We start from the raw sequence: 12,500 nt of genomic DNA, 5'->3' as shown, positions 1-12,500 counted from the left end.
GTTATGTTGTGTTTCCGTTTCTGTTCTATGGGAGAGTTTAGCGCCACAGTGCCTGACGAGTAGGTCATCTTTCCATTTAAATAAACAACCTGGGCTTTGTTGTAAGTCACTACCTGTGAAGGTCAGACCACAGATATTGAGCCCGCCAATGGGGGGCCGAGGTTTCATGTTCACTCTTGTAAAGCTGACTGTACTCAGCTTTCCAGGTTTTAATAGGCAGTGAGATTTCTAGATATGCAGGTTCTGATGTTGGATCAGTTAGAGCTGGTGTGTTGCATAATAACTTACTCAGACATTTTCATCCCTCACGCCGCTGACAGACGACGGTATGTCACGCATGTCAGAACTGATTTATTTTGCTGTGTGTGAGGTGAGCAGGTTGTTACACCAGTCACAACAGCTAGATCACTGATGTGCTGGTGTTTCCAGCTTTCATCATAGACTCTGTGAACTGCAGTCAGACAGTAGACACACCCCCGGAGACACACCCCCTGGAGACACACCTCAGGTCTCTAATCTGTCTGTCTTTGTAAGGGTTAATAGGGTTGCTAGTTGAGAAGGGCCTCTCTGATCGATGCTACGTTTGGCAAATCAGGGTTTCATTTGCATCGATCGTGCCAGAGCCAGAATTGGATTCCCTGCATCTGCGTTAATGGATGGTTTTGTTTTGTTTATTTATTTATTTGTTGTTTTGTTTGTACATGGTTCACAGATGCATGCTCTGATGGTTTCTGCATTGCTGCCTACATGCTTGCACTAGCGCTCGATACGGCTTGAGGAAAAGTGTGTGTGTGTGTGTGTGTGTGTGTGTGTGTGTGTGTGTGTGTGTGTGTGAATCACATATGGACCGTGCCCCTCCCCACACGCCGTGGCATGCCTGCTACACTCAGTTTGTGTCTAGCTGTATTTCCATCGCTCCGCTAACAGAGCAGGATCTGTGGGTAAGTCCAGGAGGGGCTGTGTGCCAGTCCTGCTTCTGTCCCGCACAGGAGTTTCCTGGACCAACGCACCACCCTACCATTCGCTCCACATCAGTTAAACTCATCAGATTGAACATCCTCCATGTCCATGGTAACATGCCTTCCTGTGTGTGTATGATGACTAACGTGGTCTCTCCCTCTCTCCCTGCTGGTAACCAGTGCACCAGTGGCACACTGACTCTGTGTCAGCCTGTGTTCTCTAACACACTGATTCACTGACTCTGTCAGCCTGTGTTCTCTAACACACTGATTCACTGACTCTGTGTCAGCCTGGCCTGTGTTCTCTAACACACTGATTCACTGACTCTGTGTCCGCCTGTGTTCTCTAAGACGCTGAATCACTGACTCTGTGTCAGCCTGTGTTCTCTAACACACTGAATCACTGACTCTGTGTCCGCCTGTGTTCTCTAACACACTGATTCACTGACTCTGTGTTCTCTAACACACTGATTCACTGACTGTGTCAACCTATGTTCTCTAACACACTGATACACTGACTCTGTGTTCTCTAACACACTGATTCACTAACTCTGTGTCAGCATATGTTCTCTAACACACTGATTCACTGACTCTGTCAGCCTGTGTTCTCTAACACACTAATTCACTGACTCTGTGTCAGCCTGTTCTCTAACACACTGATTCACTGACTCTGTGTCAGCCTGTGTTCTCTAACACACTGATTCACTGACTCTGTGTCAGCCTGTGTTCTCTAACACACTGATTCACTGACTCTGTTCTCTAACACACTGATTCACTGACTCTGTGTCAGCCTATGTTCTCTAACACACTGATTCACTGACTCTCTCAGTCTAACACACTGACTGTGTTGCCTGATAATTGTAACTCTGTGTCAAGACTCACACCACCACCTTCAGTCTCAGACTCACGTCACCATCCTCAGACTCACGTCACCTCCCTCAGGTCTCAGACTCACGTCACCTCCCTCAGGTCTCAGACTCACGTCACCTCCCTCAGGTCTCAGACTCACGTCACCACTGTCATGTCTTAGCTTCTATATCCACACAAACCAGCCTCAGCCTGGGTGTGGGTCAACCTTTCAGGCTGATGGGTAAAATAATGTTCCCTAAACACACACACACACACACACACACACACACACACACACACACACACACACACACACGCGCACACACACACACACACACACTGACTGCCTTAAAGCAAAGTTAGACAACATGAAGGAAGAAGGGAACAAATTGTTATGTGGTGGAGAGCAGACAGGAGCCTGTACAATCTGTCCAGCCACTGAACGTCCTGTCTGAGTGATATTTACCGTCCCAGATCTCACTCTGAAGAGTTTTCTTTGGTCCTGCATGGTCATATTTTTGGAGAAAAGGTTGTGCGATGTCTGGCCCACTCTGCTGTTTGACAGCTAAATGCTCAGCAGAGAGAGTGACGCTGTCATCTCGTGACGTCTACGCAGCACACGAACCACATAATCATGGAGAATTCCGAATGGCCTCCCCTCCCACGCTGTTTAGTATCCGTGTAGCAGGCTCAGCGCCTGGGCTGAAGACATGGTTGAGGATATGATCTGCTAAAGTTCAGTCAAGTTTTGGAAGAGAGAAGGCTATTGAGGAATTTTCCAGTGTATTTTTTATTCCCGACGAACCCACGGGAGACATCTGTCTATAGGGATTTCTGTGAGAAACGTTCGGTCGACCGCACACAAACACAGAGAGGGTGACAGGGTCCCGGAGTCTGGCGAGCTCTCTCCAGATGTTCTCGGTCTGCTAGCCTCTGTTAGGGGGAGCCCTCCTGCTATAAATCACAGCTCAGTCTGTTAGCTTCTGCCATCAGAATCCTGAAACCACACACACACCCAAAAGCACAAAGTGAAAGCTTTTTTTACTTTCATTTGTGAAATAATTATTTACCCATATTTCATCATTGCAGTGTAACCTGTGTGTAATACAGTAATGTGTATTTTCCTTCCTCTAATCCCCAATAGTTTGACACGTAAACATGTGTAAAATAACAACATTAGCATATGAAAATATTCAGGAATCACTCAGGAGTCTCCTTGAGTTGGTGTATCTGAGTCAGTGATGGCCAGGCCATCACTATCCTCAGGTGTTATGCACCCACCACATCCATCAGTGCCATCGATCTTTTCTAGAAACTTCTCACCTAAAATATCTATTTCTCTTCATTCTAATATGTATATCTATATAAAAATATCTATTTCATTGCCATAGAATAAGCAAATAACACGTCAACGACTCCATGCCCGCATCAGGAAAATCAGATGCCTTGGGAGCCAAGGACAGAATGTTATTTGACGATACGGAGACGTTCCCATGGCGATTACCTCGCTCGCAATGTGCCTGCTGTGCATCGTCTCAAAAATCAAAGGGCTTTATTTATGTTTTGCTAAGCGGATGATATGTAAATACTAAGCTTATTGTCATTTTATTTAGATGTCGTTGCAATTCCGCCAATCCCACATTTGCATATGCTAGCATTATTAACGTGTGCTGGTGATATGATACAGGAAAATAGCAGACAACTTCTAGCCAATCATAAAGGAGTATTTGGCAGACTGTTAATGATATCATTTTACATTTAGCTGATGCTTTTATTTAAAGCAACTTATACATCTGACTGAGTACAAGTTGAGGGTTAAGGGTCTTGCTCAGCAGCCCAACAGTGGCAACTTGGCAGCAACCTTCCAATTACAAGTCAAGGACCTTAACAACTGAGCTAGCACTGTCCACGGGCTCGGTCATAGTCTTGAAGCTACAGGCCAGGTAGTTAAGGCAGGGTTTAGTAGTTAAGGTGGAGTTTAGCAGTTAAGGTGGGGTTTAGTAGTTAAGGCGGGGTTTCGCAGTTAAGGCGGGAATTAAAGGAGGGTTCAGTAGGCTGAAAAACTCGACCTGCTTATTTGGGGGGCGTGGCCAGGATCAACACTAGACAATGAGACTATGGCAAAAATAGACTGAGAGAACAGATGAAAGAACAGGAACATTTTAGAAGCTAAATGACTCCTGGGAGCGCAAACCCATCGAAAAGGAAAAAAATCCAATATGAACTCCTTCGGAATATGTTGTGGAAACTTCGGGCTTCAAACGTCTGTGTTGAATCTCCTGAAGGTGTTTTTTTGCATGCTTTGTGGTGATAAGAGTAGCCATGTCCATCCCACCCTGACAGACATCCAGGTAGACGAGACAGCGGCCTGGAGGCATGTTGGTTTTAAAGGTTTCTCACAAAGCTCTGTGTGTTTCCTGTTTACGTTTCACACAAAGTGACATTCAAAGTGGATCAACATTTCTGTCCTGCTACCTTAGGAGACTCCAGAAGAACAGAGGAAGATTTTCGAGAGTAGTTTCAAGTTTGGTTTATTTGTCACATACATAGTCATACACAGTATAACTCGTAGTGAAATGGTTGAGATAGATTATACATTTACATAAAGAGATAGATTATACATTTACATAAAGAGATAGACTATACATTTATATAAAGAGATAAGATAGACTATACATTTAAATAAAGAGATAGATTATACATTTACATAAAGAGATAGACTATACATTTATATAAAGACAGATTATACATTTATATAAATAGATAGATTATACATTTATATAAAGATAGATTATATATTTTTAAAATCCTAGCTACAAGGTTATCAGTGAGGCTGTCGGCATTGTAGACAGACCAACTGTCAGCTTTAGCTTGACTTAACTTGATAATTGATGCATTAAATCAGGGGTGTTGAATCATATGTGTTGAATTAGGTGTGTCAAATCAGGGCTATTGAATCAGATGTGTTGAATTAGGTGTGTCAGATCAGGAGTGTTGAATGAGATGTCATGAAACCAAAGGGTTGAACTGGAGGAGCATTTTCTGTGTACTCAGAAAAAGAAAAATGCTCCAAAACCAACAAAACAAGAAGACAAGTTCATTTTAAGGCTGTGTTTGCCTGCGAGCTCCTTGGTGTCTGACCTCATATTACATGACTGAAATATGAGCCAGGAGTTCGAGAAAGCAAAGAGACAGAAAGAGGGAGAGCGAGAGAGCAGTGGCCGTGCTAGCCCAGGGGCGCGGTGCTGGACAGGGTAATTAGGGCGGCTCGTAGGTCACCAGGTGTGCAGAGTGAGACGGACCTGCGTGGGGGGGCGTCTGAACACGCTGCACAGCCCGCTGAACACTGGGGCTTAAGTCATGCTAATCCTGACTTAGTGCACAACCTCTGATGTTTTCAGTCAGAGCGTCTGGTTGGACAGTTTAGGCAGTGTCAATGGAGCAGTAAGTTCTGGGAGGGTACCACATGACAAACACTGACAGAGAACTACCACCGGAAATCAGTCTCTTTACCAACACACTTCCACTCTAACGTCTGCACACAGTTCACCGCTCACCAAGTAGTGTCGTCACGTGGGCGTAACACAAGTGTGAAATTCCTTAGAAACTCTGTCCCTCTTAGAAACTGTCCATCTTAGAAACTCTGTCCCTCTTAGAAACTCTGTCCATCTTGGAAACTCTGTCCATCTTAGAAACTCTGTCCCTCTTAGAAACTCTGTCCATCTTGGAAACTGTCCATCTTAGAAACTCTGTCCCTCTTAGAAACTGTCCATCTTAGAAACTCTGTCCCTCTTAGAAACTCTGTACATCTTGGAAACTCTGTCCATCTTGGAAACTCTGTCCCTCTTAGAAACTCTGTCCATCTTGGAAACTGTCCATCTTAGAAACTCTGTCCCTCTTAGAAACTCTGTCCATCTTGGAAACTCTGTCCATCTTAGAAACTCTGTCCCTCTTAGAAACTCTGTCCATCTTGGAAACTCTGTCCATCTTAGAAACTGTCCCTCTTAGAAACTCTGTCCATCTTGGAAACTCTGTCCATCTTAGAAACTCTGTCCCTCTTAGAAACTGTCCCTCTTAGAAACTCTGTCCATCTTGGAAACTCTGTCCATCTTAGAAACTCTGTCCCTCTTAGAAACTGTCCCTCTTAGAAACTCTGTCCATCTTGGAAACTCTGTCCATCTTAGAAACTCTGTCCCTCTTAGAAACTCTGTCCATCTTGGAAACTGTCCATCTTGGAAACTCTGTCCATCTTAGAAACTCTGTCCCTCTTAGAAACTCTGTCCATCTTGGAAACTGTCCATCTTGGAAACTCTGTCCATCTTAGAAACTGTCCCTCTTAGAAACTCTGTCCATCTTGGAAACTCTGTCCATCTTAGAAACTCTGTCCCTCTTAGAAACTGTCCCTCTTAGAAACTCTGTCCATCTTGGAAACTCTGTCCATCTTAGAAACTCTGTCCCTCTTAGAAACTGTCCCTCTTAGAAACTCTGTCCCTCTTAGAAACTCTGTCCATCTTAGAAACTCTGTCCCTCTTAGAAACTCTGTCCATCTTGGAAACTCTGTCCATCTTGGAAACCGTCCCTCTGTGAAACACGTGAAACGGTGTCCACACATCCAGAACCACGCCTGTCTCCGTAGGGCTGTATTTCGTGTTTCCCGTCTCTCCAGTTGCTTCCACCCCACCATCTCTGGGTCTCTCACTCCGCCCCCGTTCCTTCTCCTCCTATGGCAGTGCGAAGAGTACCCCCGCGCTTCTCTATCCCGCCCACTAACCACGAGGTGATGCCAGGAGGTGGCATCAACCTCACGTGCGTGGCCGTGGGCGCGCCCATGCCCTACGTCAAGTGGACGACGGGCGAGGTGGAGCTCACCAAGGAGGAGGAGATGCCCATCGGCAGGAACGTGCTGGAGCTCACCAACATCCGTCAGTCTGCCAACTACACCTGCGTGGCCATCTCCTCTCTGGGCATGATCGAGACCACCGCCCAGATCACCGTAAAGGGTAAGAGTCCGTCTGTCTGTCCCAGATCACCGTACCGGTAAAGTCCGAGTAGAGCAGTGGGAACATACAAAGCAGACAAATGGCCAATCAGGAATTTGTAATTGTTCTCATTCACGCATACATTCATTAACTGATTTCTTCATTAGTTGTTTCATCCATTCTTTCATACTAACAGCTCACATAACCTTATCATTTTCCCACCGCTGCTGTCCAGGCAAGACCTCCCTGGTACCGTTACAGTAGTGCAGGTACCTTACAGTGCCACAGGGTCTTGTTGCCCAGAGTGATGTCACCGTCACAGACGCAGACGTACTGAGGCGGGCAGGCGGGACACAGTGATGCTTCACACACACGTGCGTGGCAGACTGCGTATGTCTGGGCAGGCGAGCGGTCACTCGTCTGCGGCAGAACGCAGGGATGGTCACGGTTCTGGTTCTCATGCTGGTCCTGCAGCTGCTGCAGGAGGTCTCGTTAAAACAGTGGTGGGAGTGTGGGGTTCCCCACCAGCCCCTACCAAACACTGCATCAGCTCACCAGTCTTTCATCAGCTCAGAAATGTGAGTGAGTGGGTGAGTGAGTGAGTGAATGGGTGAGCGATTTGGTGAATGAGTGGGTGAGTGAGTGATTGAGATTATTCATATCCATTTTACTGTCAACAGTCTTCATCTGCAATTATCAATTATTAATTGCATCAATTTCATGAACTGAGTCTCAGTGAGAGTTTTGATCCGCACTGTCGTTAGGTGAGAGAACTGAATGGCACTGGAGGGTGTGATGTGTTGAACTAGGCGTAGCACTGAACTCTCCACTGCACAGTGTCGGTGTGTGTGCATACGGCTGAAGTGTGTTCCTCTGTGTAGCTGTCACTCTGAGACCCTTCAAGTGTTTCAGAGGGAAACAGAATGCATTGTGGGATTTGGACGCAGCTTGATTTCCCTGTAGCGCATTTATGCTCCGTAAAGCAACACGAAGCCGCCGGCCTTTCCCACACTGCTCCGATGCTCTCTCTCATCTGGCCACTTTATGCTGCAGTATAATCCCAGCGGAGGCACTCCTGAGGCTGGGTAGTACCGCTCCCTTACACAGAGCCAAGATGGAGGCAATTGCAGTTCAGAAAAGACGAACGCCGGCCCAGTACAAGCGCACGGTCACAGCTCAGATGATTGTACAGCGAGCAAAGACCTGTGCTCAGATGTCTCATGACAGCTGTGGTTAAACTGCCTGGAAAATGGCTCACAGATTATAATTTTTGCATAATTTAAATACATCTTATCAAAAGATTTCTTTATTCAGGTGCATGGAAAAAAGAGCTGTTTTTGAATCATGGTGATTGACAGAGAAAATATAAAACAAGAATGGAGTGAAATGTGTTCCATAAAGTAAAAAAGAAATGATTACTGCAGACATTAATGTTGTACTGATATTCACGGGGTGTCTGTGCCCGGGTGTCTTCATCTATATATTTTTAGATTTTCTTTCTATATTAATTCTTTTTAATCCAAGAGTTCAATTACCTAATCAGGTGTGTGTTCTCTAGCTCTGCCGCGTCCCCCCACCTCTCTCATCGTCACGGAGACCACGGCCACCAGCGTGACCCTGACGTGGGACTCAGGGAACCCGGAGCCGGTCTCCTACTACGTGATCCAATACCGGGCGAAGGCTTCCGACGCGGGTCAGCAGGAGGTGGACGGGGTAGCATCCACGCGCTACAGCATCGGCGGTCTCAGCCCCTACTCCGAGTACGAGTTCCAGGTGATGGCTGTGAACAACATCGGGCGCGGGCCGCCCAGCAGCTCAGTGGAGACGCGCACGAGTGAGCAGGCGCCATCCTCGCCGCCCCTGCGTGTGCATGCACGCATGCTCAGCGCCACCACCATGCTGGTACAGTGGGAGCCCCCGGAGGAGCCCAACGGCCACGTGCGAGGCTACCGCATCTACTACACGGCCGACGGGCACGCCCCGCTCAGCACCTGGCATAAGCACAACACGGATTCCAGCCACCTCACCACCATCTCCAGTATGGTGCCCAATGTCACCTACAGCCTGAGGGTGCTGGCCTTCACGTCTGTGGGAGACGGGCCGCCGTCCGACGTGCTGCAGATCAAAACACAGCAAGGCGGTGAGTGTGTGTGTGTGTGAGTGTGTGAGTGTGTGAGTGTGTGTGCTGATCTGAGTACAGGTCCCTGTGTGCTGATCTCTGTGCTGTTCCCTGTGTGCTGATCTGTGTATGCTGTTCCCTGTGAGCTGATCTGAGTACAGTTCCGTGTGTGCTGATCTCTGTGCTGTTCCCTGTGTGCTGATCTGTGTATGTTGTTCCCTGTGAGCTGATCTGAGTACAGTTCCCTGTGTGCTGATCTCTGTGCTGTTCCCTGTGTGCTGATCTGTGTATGTTGTTCCCTGTGAGCTGATCTGAGTACAGTTCCCTGTGTGCTGATCTCTGTGCTGTTCCCTGTGTGCTGATCTGTGTATGCTGTTCCCTGTGAGCTGATCTGAGTACAGTTCCCTGTGTGCTGATCTTTGTGCTGTTCCCTGTGTGCTGATCTGTGTGTGCTGTTCCCTGTGAGCTGATCTGAGTACAGTTCCCTGTGTGCTGATCTTTGTGCTGTTCCCTGTGTGCTGATCTGTGTGTGCTGTTCCCTGTGAGCTGATCTGAGTACAGTTCCCTGTGTGCCAATCTCTGTGCTGTTCCCTGCAGTTCCTTCCCAGCCCATTGACTTTGAGGCAGAGGCGGAGCTGGACACGCGCATCCTGCTCACGTGGCTGTGGCCTGTTCAAGACCACATCACCAAGTACGAGCTCAGCTACTGGGAGACTAGCTCAGGGAAAAAGGTAGCAACACCACCACCCACAACACTCACACCCACAACACCACCCACAATACCACCAACCATAACACCACCAACACTACCACCCATAACAGACCATTAATAACACCACCCACAACACCACCACCCATAACACACAACACTCCACCCACAGTACCACCACCCATAACACACAACACTCCACCCACAGCACCACCACCCATAACACACCACTAACACCAACGCCTATACCACTCACACCACAACCACCGCCCACAACACCACCACTTATAACACCACTAACACCACCACCCATAACACCACCCATAACACACCACTAATAACACCATCCACAACACCACCGTCCATAACAACACTAACACCACCACCCATAACATCCTTTTTGTACATTTACAGCATTTAGCTGACACTTATCTAAAGCAACTTACAATTATGACTAAACACAACTTGAGTAATTGAGGGTTAATGGGCTTGCTCAGGGGCCCAACAGTGGCAACTTGGCAGTGGTGGGACTTGAACCAGCAACCTTCTGATTACAAGTCAAGCACCTTAACCACTGAGAAAATCTATGAGAACACGTTATTTTCTCGTAAAGAGAAGAGTGTTGTAGAATTCACATAAAGTGAAGAACATTAAGTGTTAGTAGGTGGATCACTTAATTTGGGAAAAGCCAAATCAGTTTTATTTGGAACAAGGAAAAGAGTTCAGAACTTCATTAGTTTTAGTGGTGGAAGCTAAGAACACAGAGAATTATGTGTTTTGACTAAGATAAACCAAAGAGTTCGTTTTCAAATAAAAGAATTTCAAACATTTAAATAGAACAATGATCCCACTGTCGGGTGTTTTTAATCTTATTTTAGTTTTCAGGAGCAAATGTATTCTGATAATTGTTTTATTATGGTATTTTCCTAATATGGTATTTGTTATTGTGTAAGGAACCACAGCGGAAATACGTCTGAACAGTTTTGTTATTTTGTGACTCTTTCTGTTTTTATTAGAAAAAATAATAATCTAATCTAATCTTGGTCTAATCTAACCAAATCAACCCCCCCCCCACACACACACAGTATTCACACAGTTTCAGATGTGGAGATAATAGTTTAACATAGTTTAACATATTCATTCTAGTTCAGTGGGTTTTATAGTGTCTGACTGCTTTACGTGCAGTTATAAAGGTAATGTGTTGGCACGACTGCTAATAATAACAGATATTAAAGCAGTCGCTTAATAGAAGTGTCAGCACAGTGTTGTTTCTCATAGCGGAATGTCACGATGCACACGCATTATATGACATGACAGCGCACGATCTCTGAAACAGCTGTGCGTGGGTGAGAAGAGAGAGAGTGTTGTTCATTTTCTCCTCTGCTTCTCTTCCCGTTCTCTCACAGAACCACGTGACCTTTGACCCGGCCGGTTCCTATGCTGTCGAGGGCCTGAAGCCGGACACGCTCTATGAGTTCACGCTGGCGGCCCGATCAGAGCTGGGCGTGGGAGTTTTCACCCGGCCTGTCCAGGCCCGCACGGCCCAGTCCAGTGAGTAGCAGCCTTCATGCTCGCGCCCCCTGCTGCCTGATGCGCTCACAGCTGTTCTCTTCTCTCCGATGAGGTGGGCTTGCTGTCCGCTCCCTTTAGCCCGTTAAGTGGGTGATTCCACAGTTTTGCTGTCCGCTAACACACACCCGCCGTAGCTCATGAAACACTCTGAATCAGCTGCTGACGTGAATCAGGTGGGTTGAGATTTGGGGAAGAGCAGAAATGCACAAACACGCCACTTCACATCTTTGTTTAGATCCTCGCTTACTTGTTTATATCTCACCATGGTTTGTTAAACTCCAATAGCCCTGTGCGTTTGGCTGGGAGATAAGTGGCAATGGCATTCCCGTGAAGATTTCATCCACACAGCTTCCAAACGTGTTCATTTAAATGCAGAGTCTCTGTCCTGTCTGGTGATTGGTGGGTGGAGGGTTTTTTCCCTCTGTAGTGTCAGAGTGACGTTGCTTCTTGGGTCTGATTCCACTGCTGTCATCCCAGGCCAAGTCCCCATCACTCAGATGCCTGAGCCTTGAATATTTATGACGGCTCTTAAAAGGAACCAGGGATTATTTGGAGCTGTTTTTGTTCAGACTGTCAGCTGATAGAAGCCTGGCACATGGGTGGGGGTGGGTGGGCACCATTCCCACAGGAACACTGCCCCCTGCTGGCCAGCGGTGACTTAGCCTCTCATATAGTGCATGTAGAAACAGCTACACAGAGACCCACAACCTGTTGTCACATCCTTTCTTTCTCTCTTTCTCTGCCACACACACACACACACACACACACAAGCACACACACACACAAGCACACACACACACACACACACACACACACACACACAAGCACACACACACAAACACACACACACACACATATATACACACACACACACAAGCACACAAGCACACACACACACACAAACACACACACACACACATATACATACACACACACACATATACACACACACAAACACACACACACATATACATACACACACACACACACACACACACATACACGCACAGACACATCCTGACCAAGACTTTTTACCACACACACACTTCCATCTCCAGTTCCAGTTCCACATAACCAGTTCCTCTCCCTCTGTGGGTCAGGGTCCTTGTGTCTTGTCTGTTTCTGTTTAAATGCACCATCAACTTCATTCACCTTTAGTGTTGGACGGGTTCTCAGGACTTGGGAGAGCCAGTTGGCAGGATAATGACAGGAAGTGAATCCAGGTGGTCTCATTTCCTGGATCCAGATTAATCGAAACTCAAGAAAATTCTCAGTAATGAATTACCACTGACTGGAACTGAGTGTCAGATCAG

At 46.8% G+C, this 12,500-nt stretch overlaps 1 protein-coding gene across 10 annotated transcripts in view; it reads left to right on the top strand.

The window, feature by feature from the left end:
- ptprfa (protein tyrosine phosphatase receptor type Fa) overlaps positions 1 to 12,500 on the top strand; it is a 156,034-nt gene that overhangs the window by 96,112 nt on the left and 47,422 nt on the right. For all 10 annotated transcript variants that reach the window (XM_081718427.1, XM_081718426.1, XM_081718424.1 and 7 more), the window contains 4 exons: positions 6,539 to 6,808; positions 8,346 to 8,927; positions 9,504 to 9,637; positions 11,022 to 11,166. In XM_081718427.1, the coding sequence (XP_081574553.1) occupies positions 6,539 to 6,808; positions 8,346 to 8,927; positions 9,504 to 9,637; positions 11,022 to 11,166 (1,131 nt within the window). The remainder of the gene's footprint in view (positions 1 to 6,538; positions 6,809 to 8,345; positions 8,928 to 9,503; positions 9,638 to 11,021; positions 11,167 to 12,500) is intronic.

Source organism: Electrophorus electricus, chromosome 7, assembly GCF_041902795.1.
Source record: "Electrophorus electricus isolate QZ-2024a chromosome 7, ASM4190279v1, whole genome shotgun sequence".
In the NCBI taxonomy this organism is placed as follows: Eukaryota; Metazoa; Chordata; class Actinopteri; order Gymnotiformes; family Gymnotidae; genus Electrophorus; species Electrophorus electricus.
The sequence above is the reverse complement of the archived record's forward strand: the minus strand, read 5'-3'. Positions and strand labels throughout refer to the sequence as shown.